Consider the following 18,820-nt stretch of genomic DNA (forward strand, 5'->3'; position numbering starts at 1 on the left):
ACAAAACATGTTTACTTGTGTTAGATTTTTGTTGCGATTTCTTCCTTCCTTACCTCTTTAAATGTTACATTGCTTTTGTTAATTTCAAATACGCTCACTGCTTCTCTTCTGGCTGCTCTATGGACAAGCATTTGCAAATGCGTTAGTAGAAATTTTCTCGACTATTAGCTTTCTCTGCTCCTTCGTTAGGGCTTCCCCTCTTAATGAAATTCATCAACTGTAAGTCCAATTCTAACATGTTGCCCTTTCGATAGGATATTCTGCTGCCCCTTCCTGTCTCACACATCCCCCCCCCCCCCCCCCCATCAAAAACAACTCAATACTGAACTCAACACAAGATAGTTCTTGAGCCAGCCCAGCAAGCATTGGTCCCAACAGTTTGAGAGCATTTAGAACAACACCATGCAGCCCAATATGGCTTGCTTTTTCGGGATTATTATGTTTTAAGCCCTTTGGACTGACGAAAATGCTCATAGAATTGGAATTGGTAAGGGCCTTTTGTCCACAATGCAACTCTCAGATTTTGATCATAACCCTACTTATTCATCACATCACCTATAAATCCAACTCTTAACATCTTAGCCTTTTCGCAAGGCCTGATCTTCCCCTCCCTTCGATCCAGACTGAAATGGAAAAAAAGTTTGCTGGGAGAACTTTATGAGCTGTTGGGAGAAATCTATGTAGCAGCAACTGCAAATTTGCAGCAAGACGGACTGAAAGTACAAGCAGGAAACGAAGGTCATGCCCCCCTGATCTTTGGAGCTTCTTCACAGACTTGATGTTGCAGTAATCCTTGGGGATATCAAGTCCAAAATGGCCTGAGTTGGTCTGCTACTTCTTTTGGAATGAACTCTTTTCTTTAGCACCCAGGCTGTGATAGCATAATAATCACTCTTTGTAAAAAACACTTCTCTTGGCCAGGTGTTAGGGAACTATGCTGATGGGGTAGGGTTCCCACCTTCAAAAGCCAGACGTAACTAAATTTTTCCTTTCATAATTTTAATACATGTAAATAGTTCCCCAAAAAAAATAAGAAACTTTACAAGAGCTTCAGCACTGCCATGCTGATACGGACAGAAAGTGGCAAAGTAAAACTCTCTTAAGAGTTTTTTCTTCAGGTCACAGCTTCACTTCTTGTTTTGACTGTGGACAGAAATTGGCTCTTCAGGCAACAGTTTCACGTCTACTTTATGAATTTCGCCATGTTTAGATTAGACTCTAGAATCCAAAACCATTGTACAAACATATTGCCCTTTTAACACTAAAATCCAGACTGTTGTACACAACTCTGATGTAACATACATTTTGGCCGGTTAAGCTTTCACTCTAACACAACTGATGTGCTTGAAGTCTACCACTGGTGCTGCACTATGACTGGATGCACAGAGGCTGCTTCCTATTCCTTCACACCACCCTGTAGAAAGTAGCAGCAAAATACTCCCAGCAGCTCACATTTTTGCACAAATGCAGAATCTCGGCATCCTTCCTGCTGGCACTGCACTGCAAATTATCAATATACACTACGATGACACCAAAATCAGCCGTTGAGCCCAACTCCAGGTCTTTTCCTGATGGCAGTGCAATCCGTGAATAGAAAGGTATAAATGTATCTCCAGAGAACTATTCTATGACTTACTGTTTATAAGCCCCACAAATAGCGTAAATGCTCAGCCAGTGTTCACCCCATCGCCGAACTGGAAACTCAGTAGGTTGGGATGCTCTATCTCATCTTCAGGTTCTCTTTTCTTTGGAAATACTGATGTTCCCATGTTCAGATCTGCCACTGCTCTAAGGATGGAACAAGCCTTGGATACAGAGGCTGGCATTGTAAGGCCACCTTCAAACTGCATACCCTCATTTTCGGACAGGAGAAGTGACTGCACATCAGGGAAAAAAAAAGGCTCACAAGATTTCTTGGTTGATCTAGACCTTTGCAGCTCGGGTGCCTGCTGTGATTTTTCTTCCCAACCTCGTAGAAGTTGCAATGGCTGGCTCAAGCTCTCCTTCGAATAGTCACCTACATGTTTGGCCTCCCAGCCAACCTCCTCTGATCTGTCTTTGCAAGCCTCTGTATTGCGATTAGCTAATTTCATTCTATACTCTTCAAGAGCTTTGAATGCTCCAAGAACTGATTTGCCTTCCAGGAGCAAGCTTTCTGCCTTAGCCTCCAATGCGTAGTCATTGTGCTTAACAAATTCCTGCACTATAGATTTGGGATCCTGCTCCATAGAAGCAGCACAACTTTTGACAGTTTCTTCCTGCCGGAGTACCTCATCCTTTGGCTTGACAGATGACTGATGTTTGAAAGGTACCTCATCCCTTCCTGTGTATGTGACATCAGGAACTTGCTTGAGTCCCTGCTTTGAATTCTCGTTTCTAGTTGAATTGTCTGTGATCTCCCTTAGAGGTACACGGGAGGCTGCTCTTCTTGTCCGACCTCCTGTGTCTTTCCCCTGATTTCAGACAAAGAAGCAGTAATGTTAAGTACAGAATCTTGTAGAAGAAGTGCAAATATTACCACAGAAACACGACAGCATGCTATGCTCAATGATAAACAGAACTGCTCCATAACATGAAAGACGAGAGAATGTAGTATATACCATGGAGGTAGCATGCTCGGCATGGATTACAGAAAGGGTGTCTGAGTTGATAGAAAGGTCTGCATTTCGATCCGTAAGTCTCATTGAACCCTGGGAGAAATTAGTGGTCCTTCTCAAAGGAGACTTTTCTTTCCTTCTTACATTCCGATTGCTGTCATGTTCCTGAGCGATGGCACCGGCCTGGCGCTGCGTGGGGGACTTCCCTCGTGTGCACGAGGATGCAGAAGGAGGATCAATATTACTGACATTTCTGCGGTTCTCCTTGCTGGGAGTAGAATTAGCTGCTGCCGGCCGCTTGTTGTTAAGGAGCCTGCTGGGATCCGAAGATGGCACCACATGGGGAGCTCTCTTGGGGGGAGAAGGTTTCCTAGCTTCGGAAGAGAGGGGGAAATCAGTAACAGATTCTCGGCTAGACGTGCGTTTGTGCGATGGTGGATCCGGGAAGGTCTCCTTGCTGGACGAATGCCTGTGCAGCAAAGGTCTAGGTTTCATGGCCGGCTCGGCGTCTGCGATCGAAGCCGAAGGAGCAACACCTCCCCTGCAAGGGCTCGAGGATTTGCCCGATGACGTTCGAGTGAGGCGGGGCGGATCGTGATTGATGCTAGGTGACCGTTTGAGAGGTGAAGCGGGCCTGGCAGCAGCCTTGGCTGCCCGGCCATGATCGACAGGCGAAGGATCTCTCGAGAATGAATTGGTTCGGCTGGCATTGAGCTTGCTCGTCGACGTACCTGCGCTCGCTCTCGAGAGCCATTCCTTCCTCGCGGAAGATGGAAACTTACCCCTTCCTCTTCCTCTTGGTTCATGCTCCTCTTCTTCTTCTTCCCCATCGGCTTCCTGTGCAGATCGTCCTTCACCTCCTTCATCTCCTGCCTCGTGATCATCATCTGCTATTTTTTCTTCTATGATCTCATCTGCTACGATGTCTTCAGGTTTTGTGGTAGAGCGCTTCGCTCGTGGGGCCGCAATAGAAGGGGCTTTCTGCGCAACCTTGGCCGGAGAAGCAGCCTTTCTAGGGGAGACTCTTGTGAAACGAGGATGACTGTCGCCTGTTTTCCTAATGTGTTTATGATCAGCACAAGGCATATCACCGCCGTCACTGGTCAAAAGGTTCTCTGCAAACGGGAGTCCATTTACAGAAGATAGACACACCTGCTCAGGAGCGACAGCATTCTGCAAGGGCAGACGTGAAGGAGGAGCAGGAGGTGCAGTCTGTGGAGCTTCCATGGTAACCTCTGACGGAGCAACTGTAGAAGCTTCCATGAACGCTTTACAAGGAACTGCAGCAGCAGGGGGGTCTACCTGCGCAGTTTCTAAGTTCGAGGCTTGGTTGATCCATTTGTTCTGCGGAGGAGAGGCATGCTTTGGAGAGATGGTTTCCTCCTGCGAAGGAGGAGGGGGAGGTGGAGACGAAAGGCCAGCATCTTTGCTGAGGCAGCAACCCATGGACGTCGGAAACAAATCTGCCTCTCTCTCTCTCTCTCTCTCTCTCTCTCTCTCTCTGAACGGGAATGGTTCTCTGTTGAAACAAGAGTTTAGTCCTTTCTTAGAACACTGGGATAGTTTCTGTCATACTGATCAAGGAGGAAGTCTTTGCGAGAAGCCATGGATCGATCTTCCATCGATATACATTGTGATGAGGATGATTGTGCAAAATGCGCTAGCTGCAGATGAAAATGGTGAATTGAGAGTGAGCGTAGTGAATACCAATCGAGCCCCATGAGAGAGACAGACACAGAAGGGAAAGAGAGAGAGAGAGTCTGAGGACAGAGACCATGAAAAGAGGCAGCTTGAACGATGCTTTCAAGTTTCAAATGTAGAGCAGAGGCTGCAGCGTCTTGACCATAGCTCACACATGTATAGCATTATTATTATAAACTATTTTTCAGTATCCCATAACATTTAAATTCATATTTACCATAATTCAATTGAAAAGATGGTAGGGAGATTCCCAAGGTTGCTTTCACATGCGTCCAGAACCAACTTAGTTTGTGCATGCTTCTTGGAACATGTTCCCACCAGGGTGTGGTTGGCAACCAGGTTGGGAACCAACAACCGAGTTGTTAGGTTTCCCATGGCCTTTGGGTTCACAACAGTTAGTTTCAAGTGCACAACCACAAGGGGCCATGGGTTAAGGCATGGTCTAGAGGGTGCTCATCAAACCAATGCATTAAAAATGGTCCAAAGTGGCACTTTTCAACACATGGTTGCCACTCACTAGTGGCAATGTCTTATCATCCCTTCGCACTTTGAAAAGTTTGAAATTGAAAGGTTTTTTAGACATAGGAAACCAAAAACATGTGGCATTAAAAGATTTCTTGGTGCTGAACCAAATTAGCACCCCTTGCAAGCATGGTGTGAATAGGTTCGTTAAAGGAGACTCTTAAGTATAATAGTCATTACCATTGATTGTACTTGCAAATGAGATTTTAGCTCAAGTGGTTTGAGGCTTGAGCATGTGGATGCATACATTGGTATTTGAGTTTAAACCTTGGATACACCCTTAGGCATCTTTCAAATTTCAAGCCTTCTCAAAAATGGAAGAAACTTGTGGCTTGTGTAGAAATCACTTCCTACATACTTGATATGCATCTAGTCATGCATAGCCTCGTAAAAAGTAAAACTCAAGCTCCAAGCATGAACACCGAGCAAATGTCAAGTTGGGGAGTAGCCCCTTTAATTGATGCTCGTGTGACACTAAGCACAAAAGGCTTCTGTTGCATACACTATGTGATTTTTTATGCTCTTGCACACATCTCACAAGACTTTAAATAATAACTATCACAAAAGAGATCTTTGGATTGCAATGGATTATTACTAGCAAGGCATTGTAGTTAACAGAGATCTTGAAATATATTTGGACTGCAATGCACTATTACTAGTAAGGCATTGTAGGTCAATCCATAGCTTCCCCTTCAAAAGTTAGATTCCAACTCAAAGTTACATACTCCACACCACTAGCTTTTATATTGCACTTTGCGGATGGCCCAAGTCCATCAATAGATAAATTTATTGAGAAGTTTGTTTTTAAAGTCTCAAGGATGGAGGCAAACATGTCCTTTGCTTAGCTTTCCAAAACATCAAAGCCCTAAAAGAGTCCATGGAGACTTGTTGGGGTTCTTATATTTTGTGGATCATGTAAGTTTATTGTCTCCAAAAGAGACAAGTTGTTAAGATGAGTCAAGGGAGGGAGGGAGGACACATAGCAAGCTAGTTGCAAACCATTGTGAGCCATGGCCTCACACATTGTCCATTCTTGTTTTCAAGTTTGAAACCAAATTGCAACCAGGAGGCCATGGGTTAGTTGTTGCAGTTGTTAGTATCTAGAAGCTTGTTAGAAGCATGTTCACTAGGTAGTATCTACTAGCACTGATTGAGTGTAGTGCTTTTGGCGGCCATTGTGTCGCAAGCATCTTGTACCTACAGTGAAGTAAAGACTGATATGACCATCAAAGAGTGGTAGCTCAGTTGCAAGGGGCAAAATATGTGAGTGTGAATTGGTCTAGGATTCATATCCCCTCGAATGAGCAATCAATGATGTCTTATTTTTCGGGATGAAAAATCACCTTTCATATAGACCCCACAAGACCAAATTCCCATAGTGTGCACATGGCTGTTGGTATCATTGCTGTTTTGGCTGATATTAGTGATTTTGCAAGTTTGAAGGAGCAAAAAGCAACCTTTTGAAGGTGATTATCATCACAGGCAAAGACACGTGTCCCAAAATTGCAGTTTCACCATGGTTGATCTCAAGAACACAGACTCTCCCTACAATAATGAGGGAGTGTGGTAAAACCTTGAGTTACATAAAGTGAGGTTGCCACATCATAAAGCATTCACCATGGTATGGTGTGCACATATTGTGGTTGGTCATGTGCGTACCATATCAGGGTTATGTGAGTTCGGGCAACGCTTTTTTTATTCCACCATGGTATGGTGTGCATATACCATGGTTGGTGATGTGCGTTCCATGTCAGGGTTGTGTGCGGTCAGGCAATGTTTTTTTTTTTTCTTTAAAGATTGAGATGACCATGTGGGTAGTAGTGGCTCCATAGAATCACAGCCTAAAAGAAAAGAAGCTCAAGTCGGACGATAAGGTAAAAAAGGAGCTCCAAGGGGAAAAGTGCATTTTAACCCTAAAAACTCGATAAGGAAACGGATACATCATACAAATACAAAAAAACGCCCACGACAATAATATAATACAATTTCTTTTCTTTTTTTTAATCTATGTTTGAAGTTTGAATTCGGTGGGGCCCATTTCTGTCCAAAGGCGTATCATTGCAAGTTTCTACAGAGCTTTTATTATGTATGTCTAAAAGCATAGGTATATACATGCCTTTGTTTAAAAGGTGTTATATACAAGCCTTAACGTGGTTTTCTTGTCTGGCCAACGGTCCCTTTTCTCGCATCGTTTCACGTGAGCATGCAAAAACCTTTGCTTTCAACCGGGTGGTACACTCTCCAGTCTCGAGACCCTTCTTTTGGACAGGAAAATATAAACAATGTCAAGATTCCCGACCTTACGTGAAGCCCTTCGAAGTTCGCATTTTTTATATCAAGATCGTTCGATTAATGTCAAAACATTTGAGATCATCGCACATGCTAACTCTACCTTCCATTCACTACAGCTAACCAGCTTTATGAAGGGGTATGATAGTGAACCCCCCCGACGGTAAGTAGCAATTGAATCATTTTTGGTCTTATTCAATTATATTAGGTTCTCTAATGCCCCAATGGACGGCCTCTCTTAACACCATGATATGTCTAAAGCAGACGCATCTTATCAATTTAAAACATCCTATTATTTTTTCCAAATTTTGCAGCTCATTTTGCACTAAATCTCAATAATTCATGAATACTTGCGAGGACTTGGCAAGCTCTTTAATCATCGCCAAATGTTTCTCGACTTTGAGAATTGTTCTTCTTACATGAAGTTTAGACAAGTTTTTTTATGTGAGTGATGGCTCCTCTAGAGCTATCGAACTCAATTCTTCCACAATCTCGATCACCATTATCATCACACAAGACCCAAAATGCCTAAAAGTGTTGGCAACTCAACCATGCAATCCCACTCAAGACCATGTTCAAATAGAAGGTGATTGAATCAAGGTAAAGGTTGTCCCCCTCTAGCCAATGTCGATGAATATATAATCAAACTTTATCAAACATGACAACAATTAGCATAGACATAAGTCCCATCAGATAATGCTACGCAAAAGGATGCCCAAATTGAGAAATTTCACAACGAAAAATGGCAAATAAAGCCATTTGATGAAACCCCTATGTAAGTGTGAACACAAATATTGGTGAAAATTTAGTCATTTTGCATGCTTTCAACTTTGTAATTTGAATGCTATAACATAGTCTTACATAAACAAATAGATTAGAGACAAGTCATATTTGTAATTTACAAATTGTAATATGGTCTTGCACACAAATGAGAATTGTGTCACATAAGAAAAAAGCTCATATAATTTGACTCATGATCTACTAGCTGGCCTAGCTAGCATTGATAGCCAAGTCTCCTAATAGTGGTTCACATAGTTGGCATTATTGCGAAGCTTGTAAGTCTATGCCTCATGCGTTTGATATTTTTGTGAGCTTCATTTTGCTTTAAAAAAAAGGTTGGTTACAATGCCCCAACCACGGGAGTGCAATCCATCTGGAGAGATCTTTATGCACATACTTGCTTCCAAATTTGAGAAAAAGTATACAGTGGCCTAGCAATTTAAAGGCATGGATAAAGGATGATTGGTGAGGATTCCATACTTGTCAAGGGCAAAATATTTGTTTAATATGAATGCATTATCATTTAGTGCACTAGTTGTTGCAGACAGATTTTAGGATATGGAAAATCTAGGGAAATCTCCACCCAAAAGTATTTGGTGTCCATGAAATGTGTGACTTATGACATTGTCACACATGACTAGCAAACACTTCTTTTTGCCTATAATCTATTTGTCCACATTGGTGTGTAACTAACCTAATTATAAACACCACACTATATGTGCAACAGACATCATACTCTATATGTAATGATGCATTTTTAAAACCCACTTGAATGTATGACACACATTGTACAATGTTGAATGTAAGCTTAAGGTGAGTCAAATAGCTCATAATTTCTATATATTTATTTTTGTATAACCTTTTAACCAATACTATCTTTTAGTGTCAGTCTATTGATCACTCATTCTTAACTAAGGTCTATACAAAAATGCATCATCACGATCAATAGATCATTGGTGTAAAAACACAATAATAGCTGCTTTCCTCACCAAAATGCAAAGTGAGTAAGCATAGCATCATGAACTTTGCAATGACATAAACCATGTAGAGTGCAATTAGTAGGCATGATCAACAAATGGAAGAATGTATGCTCCCTAAAAAATGTAATGTTATTGAGGCTTGACTAGCACCATATAACGATAGATGTTTATACAGGGCTTATTTGATAATGAGCAGTCTATAGAGTGACATTAAAATATGGATACGAATTGTGTTTTCTTTACACGTAAAGTGTTTTGTTATTGCTGCTTTCCTCACCAAAATGCGAAGTGAGTAAGCATAGCATCATGAGCTTTACAATGACACAAACCATGCAGAGTGCTATTAGTAGGCATGATCAACAAACGGAAGAATATATACTCCCTAAAAAATGTAATGTTATTGAGGCTTGACTAGCATCATAAAACAATAGATGTTTATATAGGGCTTATTTGATAATGAGCAGTCTATAGAGTGACATTAAAAGATGGATACGAATTGTGTTTTCTTTCCACGTAAAGTGTTTTGTTATTGTTTATTAAGGAAGCTCCCTTTGCTCACAAAAATGTGAAGCAAGCAAGGCATAGTCTTGCAAGCTTCGTAACAATATCAATTGCATTAAGCATAATTGGTGAGTAGGTAAGCTAGTATATTTAATTGGAAAAGAAATTCGTTTCTAAGAGAGAGAGAGAGAGAGAGAGAGAGAGAGAGAGATGAATAACTTTTCAAAGACTCACCTTTCCCTTTTCATCATTATATCACCCTTCAAAAGAAATGTCTCTTTATTTCTTAGATACCAACTACACACACACACTTACACAAACACAGAGCGATATACCACTTTTCAAAGACTCACCTTTCCCCTTTTCATCATCATATTACCCTTTAAAAGAAACCCCTCCTTATTACTTGAGCATTAAACTTCCACCTTATGCCATATAGGGCCGATAACCTTTTGGTAAGGGATCCATACCATGTTTCATTGCTAGTGCTAGCAACTGTCAAGACCCTATGGACTGCTTATCAAGTCAAGTGTTTCAAGCGAGTGGCAATGGCTACCTCTTACATAGCCATGCACACTCTCGCACAATGATGTAGTGAGCTTACCATTGAATCCGATCATTGTAGTCCTCTTCCTTGAATCCTTTGATGGCTCTATGATTCAAGTGCTAGCTCAAGCAAGCTCCATCTCCATGCTCCAAGCTCCTACCTCCATAGCCGCACGCATGAGAAAGAAGAAGAAGAAGAAGAAGAAGAAGAAGAAGAAGAAGAAGAAGAGAGGAGAAGAAGAGCTTCTCCACAGTCCCTCACTCTCATACACTCACACTCTCCCTCTCTCATGCACAAGAAGGAAGCAAGAGCAAGAACAAGAAGAGAGCTAGTTTGTACACACACCAAGAATGAGCTTATCCATTCATTTGTTTGCTTTTATACATGCCATTCTCCCCTTGGGCATCCAACCCATTTCTATAACTAGTCGTCCAGCCTTGTTGGTACTCTTTTCCACTCTTTTTTTATTTTTTCCCATTCTCATGGCTCCTTTACATGTGTCTTTTCATTAATAACTTGCATAGAGAAGGGAGCCTGGCACTCTTTTACAAGGAGTAAAATGCGCATTATCTCTTGTGCACACCCTGTTCTTGATTTTAAAAATTTTCATGTACTTCTTGAATTTCTTTTTCCATCAAGTTGTCTTCTTATACTTCTTCTTAAGCTTTCTTTGTGCCTTGTGTCATTTCGAGGGTTAACAATATCTCCCTCCTTTAACTGAGTGTTAGTTCCATGGCACTGGATGATATGGATTGGAGAGTTGAGAGTGGTTTGGAAAATGGTATTTGGGGTTTTTGGGAGATTGTTCATGTGGGATAAGCTTGTGACATATGATTAGAGATTGCTGGTGCTGAAGTTATGTTAACTGTGATCAAAGAGGGCCTCTGGAGTTGTTGGCTATTTGCATAGCTACAAAATGTACCTGTAAAGAAAGAATAGGTGCACTACCAAAGGGGAGTGTCTACTTTATCGTGTAAGTAGTGCATTGTGCAAGTAGTGGTGGAACTGGGAGATGGGTTGAGGCAAGCCTAAGGTATTGTCCCACACTTGAGGATCTACTTCATGGAAGGGGGAGGTGTTGTGTATAACTTAGGGAGACATGTCTATCATAATGTCCTTTCCTTGATGTGCCCTTATTATGTGAAGTGGGGAGGGGCTAGGGATTTAATGGTTCCTAGTTGCAATGTTCATGGCACTCGTACATTACACATGAGAATATTTTATTTTATTTTCTCTCTCTTTCTTTCTTTATTTTTTTGAATAAATTACAAGGGATGATACTAAGTTGCATCTGGTTCTCCTACAGGGACAAATCTGGGTGGGGGTCTAAGTGACCTACTTAGGAAGGACCAGCTTAGCATATAGTCTTTTAAGTTAACCCTCATGTTCAGAGGTGGATGGTTACACCTCGTGAATCGACTATCACTCATGTCCTCTAGGAGGTTTATATAAAAAGCTAGCAATAAGGTAGCTCTCATCATGAGCCTAGTCATAACACAACTATCTATACCTACATTTATATCAAAAAAGAGAGGCGGTTGTTAACCCTCAGATGAAAAAGGTGAAAAATCCAAAAAATTTAAAGCACAAGACAAGGCCAAAGCAAAAGTGCAACGGAAGACGAAAGCACGCCAAGAAAAATCTGGAAACACAAGAAGTGCAAGAAAGTCTTAAATCAAGGAGAGAGGCACATAAGAAAAAGCGCAAGTCGATACTTTTGTAAAAGAGCGCAAGGTGCACCATGATTTATTTTAAGAGCACCAGGCTCTCACCCATGCAAATTGTAAAGGTATATGGGCAATAGGAAGGAAGCTAGGAAGATTGGAGGACAATGGGAAAAAGGGCCTAGGCCACGACCGCAGCTATGTAAAAAAGGGGATAAGGGGATGACCACCCAAAAGGGATTTAGGGTTTTTTATATAAAGTTAAAAAGTGAATGAGGAGCTCTTTCTTGTATGTGGCCAAAAGTAGCTCTCCTTGATGCCAGGAGGCATATTCCACGGTGGATTCCGTGAGATTTTGTGGTAGATTTCATAAAATTATATTTATTGCAGGAGCTCATACACAAGGTGGATTCCTTGTGCGAAAAGTCAATGGGGACGCCTGTCCTTTTCGGGCGTCTTGTTAATTTAATGTGCAAGTGGGTGATTCCATAGCGGGTGATTCCACAAAATACATATTTAAATTAATGGACATTTATGAGTTTAGAGTACGCACTTGTAATAAATTAAGATTAGGATTGAGTTCTAACCAATTTATTTATTTTGTAGCTGAAGATTACTAGGTATTCACTTTTTTCGGTTTAATTTTATTATTTTCTAACAATTGTGAATGCTTCAGTCGATGTGTAGAGCAGGCAGTGGTGGCGTTGGGAAGCACTGGGCAATAGCATGTATTCAAGTTATTTATTTATTTTGTAGCTGAAGATTACTAGGTATTCACTTTTTTCGGTTTAATTTTATTATTTTCTAACAATTGTGAATGCTTCAGTCGATGTGTAGAGCAGGCAGTGGTGGCGTTGGGAAGCACTGGGCAATAGCATGTATTCAAGTTATTTAGAAGAAAATATCATTTTTTATGGGCGCGCATTTTAGGCGTGATGCCAATATTTATTTTGACGCACTTATTTATTGAAGCGCTTGACATATATTTATTATTTTGTATGCGCATGGACACATGATTTAAATAATTGTTATTGAACATTGTATTTGGACACAACCCGGCTTTTTGGACACCCAACCACTTTATTCTTTAGTTGGACAAAAGCAAACACAAAAGCTAAAGCGTGCTAATTGTAAATTTGGGCTATTTTTGAGCTTGGAGATGAATAATATATCAAATACATGCTTTGTAGAGCACTCACACAAGGTGGGAGATTGTATCCAATTGGTCTTTTTGGCTCATGTCATGCAAGTCTTCTCTCTTGTTTTTTGTGCAAAAATAGAGTGCTTTTGTTCTTGGGGACCTTCCGGCGCTTGCTCGTACACATACATCATCCGATCTACATCCCAAGTTGAGATCGAGGACTTTCAATCGCTTACCATCTCGCGCGAAGGCGAAGCTCCTGGAACGATCAAGCTCTATAGTCAGTCTCACGGTAATCCGTCAATACCAACGTGTTCCTGGCAGTGAAGAACCCCTTGCTATGCACTTGGATCGCGAAGGACCGGCCTCTACAGGCAGAGGACCACCCGGAAAGTTCCTTTGTTAACTCTTTTACTTCTCAAAAACAGGCAAGCAATTTTATGAAGATTAAGTTTGAAAGCTTAAAGAGAAAACTTTAAAAATCTTAAGCCACAAAAATTCCACAATCAGCGGTAGCAGCATGTACTGATCATCGCCGTCATCGTTCAAAAGCTGGCGTCGTCCTCAGAAATCCATGATTAAGCTTAAAGTTCCTAATAATTAAAGCCTAAAGCTTTTTAGCTTCACTAAGGCTCAAAAATTCAATTCCACTCTTTAGTATAGAGGTTGTTCACACTGCAATACTCCCGAACCAGTTTCCTAGATCCTGTAAGCCTCTGTTCATACCCATGCAGTGACAGAGATAATACCCAGCAAGCAGATTGCTATACGCAGTCTACATGGACGAAGTATATGCTTGGAAGAAGACCGTGACATCAATTTCAGCATCCACAAAGAAGAAATACTACAAAAAGCCATTTTTTAAAAAAAAGCCTTGTAAACCCGACTTTGAGCTACGCTCATCCCGCTAACAAGATTTCGAGTGTGTGAGGTTGTTTGAAATTTTGCAGGATGTCTGATCAAACCATGGAAGATTTTATGGCTGAAGGTGATTTACTGGAACCAACAATGGAGCAAAAACTAGAACTAATTATGATGCAGCTTCAAGAAGAACAAAGAGCACGTCAAACTTTGCAAGCTCAATTGACCAGTCTGCAACGATCTACCGCCGACCAAGATGGACCGCAATCTGAAGATCTTATATGACGTACGATTGATGCGACACTTGAAGCGCAATCTATTCGGAAAGAAACAAAGATAAGTAAAATAAATTTCAAATTTTATACTTTTAATGGGTCACGTAATGGAAAGTCTGTACTTGCTTTTATCAGTCAATTTGATGATTATTTCCATGAAGAACAGTATGCTGAGAAAGACAAAATTAAGTGTGTCACTAATCATTTAGTGGACAGAGCATCCCTATGGTGGACTGTTGTCCGCAAAAGCATTGATTGTCCTACTACTTGGGAGACTTTCCAAAAGAAATTTTTGCAGAATTTTCTTCCACCCCAATTCCACAAAAAAGCAATCAAACAATGGGATCTTCTACAACAGAGGGATCGTGAGCCTATTTCACAATATACAAAGCATTTTTTGAATGCTTTATTGCAACTTCTAATGCTCGAAGATGTACCTGAGGCAACCCATAAACGCAAGTTTATGTCTGGCTTACTTGGATATTTTTATGCGGAGGTGAATATGTTTAAGCCAACGACTCTCGAAGATGCAATTTCCTTGGCCCATGATGTTGACGACAAAATTTGAGGACGAGAGAAGTGACCATAACAATACCTAACTAATGGTAACTTCGGTTCAAAACAATTCAATTCAAATTTTCAAAGATTCAATCAAAATCGTTTCCTTCAATCTTCATTTCGTAAATCTTGGACATGACCCCCTACTTTACCATCAAACACAAATCCAAATCCTTAGCTATCATGTGTCTAAGGCCAAACCCATAGTCTGTTACAAATGTCATCAACTTGGACATCTAGTGGCGAATTGTCAATCCAAAAAGCCAATTGTTCACATCAACTATTTGGGAGCGACAGAAGATGAAGAACATGAAAAAATGCCAGATTTCATAGAAGATGATGACGATATCGGTACTACTTTAGATACTTTACCAGGTATGCCAAATCTCCATTCTTTATTAACGATGAAATGTCTTGTGTATGGAAGAGAAAATACTGTTTTACATGATGATGGGAGTACACATGACTTTATTTCTGCAAAATTGGTCAAAGAATTAAAATTACGTACTGTTTTCACTCATTATTGCATCAAGGCTGCATTCTTAGGCACTAGATACAATGGAACACAAGAAGTGCATGACTTAGAAATTAAAATAGGTGATTATGTTGAGCGCAGAAATTTCTTAGTTGTGCCTTTGCAATCTAGTAACATTATTTTAGGAATGCCTTGGCGTTATCAATAAAATCCCGATATAGATTATTCCACGGATTCAATGAAGATTCATTCTAATGGGAAACAAATCACATTGTATGGTATGCACACTTTCGATAATTTTCCATTGCTTAGTCATACACAGGCTAAACGTGCATTACGAAAAGGTAGCAAATCCTATTTAATATGGGTGAATGAAATTGAAGTTAAAGAAAATCATATGAATCCTAGGCACGCACAATTTCTTTCACAATTTCAAGATTGTTTTGATGCTGACTTACCACCTATACGTCTCGAAGATAACAAAATAGACCTAATTCCTGGATCACAACCACCATGTAAAGCACCATATAGACATAAGCAAATTGAACAAAAAGAAATACAAGTCCAAGTTGAAGAATTGTTAACCCGAGGACTCATTAAATTTGGACACTATGAATTCCTTGTTATGCCTTTTGGTTTAACTAATGCACCAGCCACATTCAGTCGTATGATGAATCGCATATTTTTGAAGCATCAGCATTGTGTCATTGTTTTCTTTGATGACATATTGATTTTCAATAAGAATGAGAACATGCATTATGAACATTTATATTTGGTTTTCAAATTATTGAAAGAGAATCAATTATATGCTAATCCTGAAAAGAGTGAATTTTTCAAAACAAAAATTGAATACTTAGGACATATTGTTTCATCTAAAGGTATTAAAGTTGACCCTAAAAAGATAGAAGCAATTTTGAATTGGCCGAAACCTAAAAATGTGCACGAATTACGTTCTTTCTTAGGTCTTGCTAGCTTTTACATAAAATTTGTGAGAAAATTTTCAATGCTTGCATTACCTTTTGACAAAATTATTAAAGAAAGGCATTGCATATAATTGGTTCGACAATCAACAAAAGTCCTTTGATTTACTAAAATATACTTTAACTCATGCTCATGTATTGTAATTACCTGACTTTAATAGACCATCTTTCCTAGTAGTCACTGACGCTAGTGGATTTGGAATATGAGCAGTCCTTATGCAAGATTCCCATCCCATAGCCTACTCTAGTTGCAAACTTAAACTCTCTGAACTTAAGTATTCTACCTATGATAAGGAATTGCTAGCTGTAGTACAAGCTTTACGTCAATGGAAACACTATTTAATGGGATCTAAATTCATGATCAAAACTTACCAACAAAGTATTAAACATCTCCTTAGTCAACTACAAATATTCGACTAACACATTAAATGGGTTGCTTTTATTCAAAGTTTTTATCCACTTATCCAATATCAACCCGGAAAAGAAAATGTTGTTGTCGATGCCTTGAGTAGAAGACCAACTATCCATAATATTTCTGTGATATCTTTTGATTTTCTTCTCCCTATGAAAGATACTTATGATCAAGACCCTAGTTTTCAAGCTTACTGGAATAAATTAGTTGCAAACAACTGGATTCCAATTGATTCATTGTCTTACGCTGATGGATTTACGTTCTATGAAAAAAGATTATGTGTAACTGTTCCATTTCGATCATTTGTCTTGCATGAAATTCATTGTCCCCCATATCAAGGCCATAGAGGAATTATTTCTACTTTGCGTACACTGATTGAAGATTTTTATTGGCCACACATTGAATCTGATGTTTTTAATTTTGTATCTGAATGTTTAATTTGTCAAAGAGTTAAACGACACCATGGTAAACAATATGGTTAATTAATGCCTTTACCAATTCTAGAACGACCATGGGAACAGATTTCAATGGATTTTATCATTGGTTTGCCTAACACTAAAGCTAATCATGATATGATTTGGACTATTGTCGATAGGTTTAGCAAACAAGCATATTTCATTCCATGCAAGAAAACATTAACTGTATCTCAAGCTGCTCAATTGTTTTTGAAATCTATTTTCACTAATCATGGTTTGCCAAAAGTTATTATTTCTAATCGTGATTCTAGATTCTACAATAATTTTTGGAGTACTTTGTTTGCTAATTTAGGAATAAATATTGATTTTTCATCTGCATTTCATCCTGAAACAAATGGGCAAACAGAAGCAACTAATAGTACAATTTTAGATCTTTTGTGTGCATACACAATTTCAAAACCACAAACATGGGATACATATTTACATTTACTTCAGTTTGCATACAATAACACACCACATACCACTACACACAAAGCACAATTTGAAATCATTTATGGATATAGATTGCCTACACTTGTTACATCATTGCCAAACAAAGTTCAAGTTGCTGATGATATTGCTAGCATGCATGCTACTATTTTTTATGAAGTTAAAGATATGATTGCAAAAGCCCAACAATCATATACAAAACAAGCTAACAAGAAAATAAAAGCTATGAGTTTCAAAGTTGATGATTATGTTTGGTTATGCATTGAAAAGAGAAGATTACAAAGTGTCGACAAACACCCTGTTGTAAAGTTAACTCCTAGATTTTATGGACCTTTCAAGATCATTCACAAAATCAATGACAATCCATTTAAACTGAAATTACCACAACACTGGAAAATCCACAACACTTTTCATATCAGCTTATTACGACCTTTTAGAGGCCAATTGCCTGTATATCTTGTCTATGAAAACCCTCCTTTGTTAGAAGAAGAAATTGAAATCCTTGAACCTGAAACTATTCTAGATACTGACTTTATGACCACTAGAACTGGCCGTAGATATTCTAGATATTTGGTTAAGTTTAAAAATCATCCTGTTGAAGAGGCCCAATGGATGCATGCTCGAGACCTAAGTGCTTATCCCTCACTGTTGGCTCCACATTGAGCTAATAGCAATTGAGGACAATTGCTGTTCGACCTCAGGGGTATGATGCCAAGAGGCATATTCCACGGTGGATTCCATGAGGTTTTGCGGTAGATTTCGTAAAATTATATTTATTGCTGGGGCTCATACACAAGGTGGATTCCTTGTGAAAAGTCGATGGGGACGTCTATCCTTTCTGGATGTCTCATTAATTTAATGTGCAAGTGGGTGATTCCATAGCGGGTGATTTCGCAAAATACATATTTAAATTAATGGACATTTATAATGAGTTTAGAGTGTGCACTCATAATAATTAATTTCTAACAATTGTGAATGCTTCAGTTGATGTGTAGAGCAGGGAGCGGTGGCGTTGGGAAGCACTGGGCAATAGCGTGTATTCAAGTTATTTAGAAGAAATTATCATTTTTGATTGGCGCGCATTTTAGGCGGGCGCCAATATTTATTTTGACGTGCTTATTTATTGAAGGGCTTGACATATGTTTATTATTTTGTATGCACATGGACACACGATTTAAATATTTGTTATTGAACATTGTATTTGGACACAGCTCGGCTTTTTGGTTGGCCAACCACTTTATTATTTAGTTGGACAAAAGCAAACACAAAAGCTAAAGCGTGCTAATTGTAAATTTGGGCTATTTTTGAGCTTGGAGATGAATAATATATCAAATACATGCTTTGTGGAGCGCTCACACAAGGCATGGGGGGAGATTGTACCCAATTGGTCTTTTTGGCTCATGTCATGCAAGTCTTATCTCTTGTTTTTTGTGCAAAAGTAGAGTTCTTTTATTCTTGGGGACCTTCGGGCACCGCTACGTACGCATACAACATCCGATCTGTGCACCACTTCTCTTCTTCTCATTCTTATTCTTCTTCTTTTTCTTGCTTGCTTGAGCTTGGGCTTGAGAGAGGGAGTGTGAGGAAGTGAGGGAGTGAGTGTGTAAGGGTGAGGGATTGTGGTGGAGAAGC

At 39.6% G+C, this 18,820-nt stretch overlaps 1 protein-coding gene across 1 annotated transcript; it reads right to left on the reverse strand.

The window, feature by feature from the left end:
• Nucleotides 1-343: 343 nt before the first annotated feature.
• Nucleotides 344-4,445, reverse strand: LOC148021918 (uncharacterized). Its single transcript, XM_087697449.1, has 2 exons — nt 2,601-4,445; nt 344-2,453 (listed from the first exon to the last, which is right to left on the reverse strand). The coding sequence occupies exons 1-2, from the start codon at nt 4,041-4,043 to the stop codon at nt 1,668-1,670; spliced, it is 2,229 nt and encodes a 742-aa protein (XP_087553575.1). The 5' UTR covers nt 4,044-4,445; the 3' UTR covers nt 344-1,667.
• Nucleotides 4,446-18,820: the final 14,375 nt, after the last annotated feature.

Source organism: Lygodium microphyllum, chromosome 17 (assembly GCF_053477565.2).
Source record: "Lygodium microphyllum isolate KBCC chromosome 17, Lygodium_microphyllum_v1.1.10, whole genome shotgun sequence".
In the NCBI taxonomy this organism is placed as follows: domain Eukaryota; kingdom Viridiplantae; phylum Streptophyta; class Polypodiopsida; order Schizaeales; family Lygodiaceae; genus Lygodium; species Lygodium microphyllum.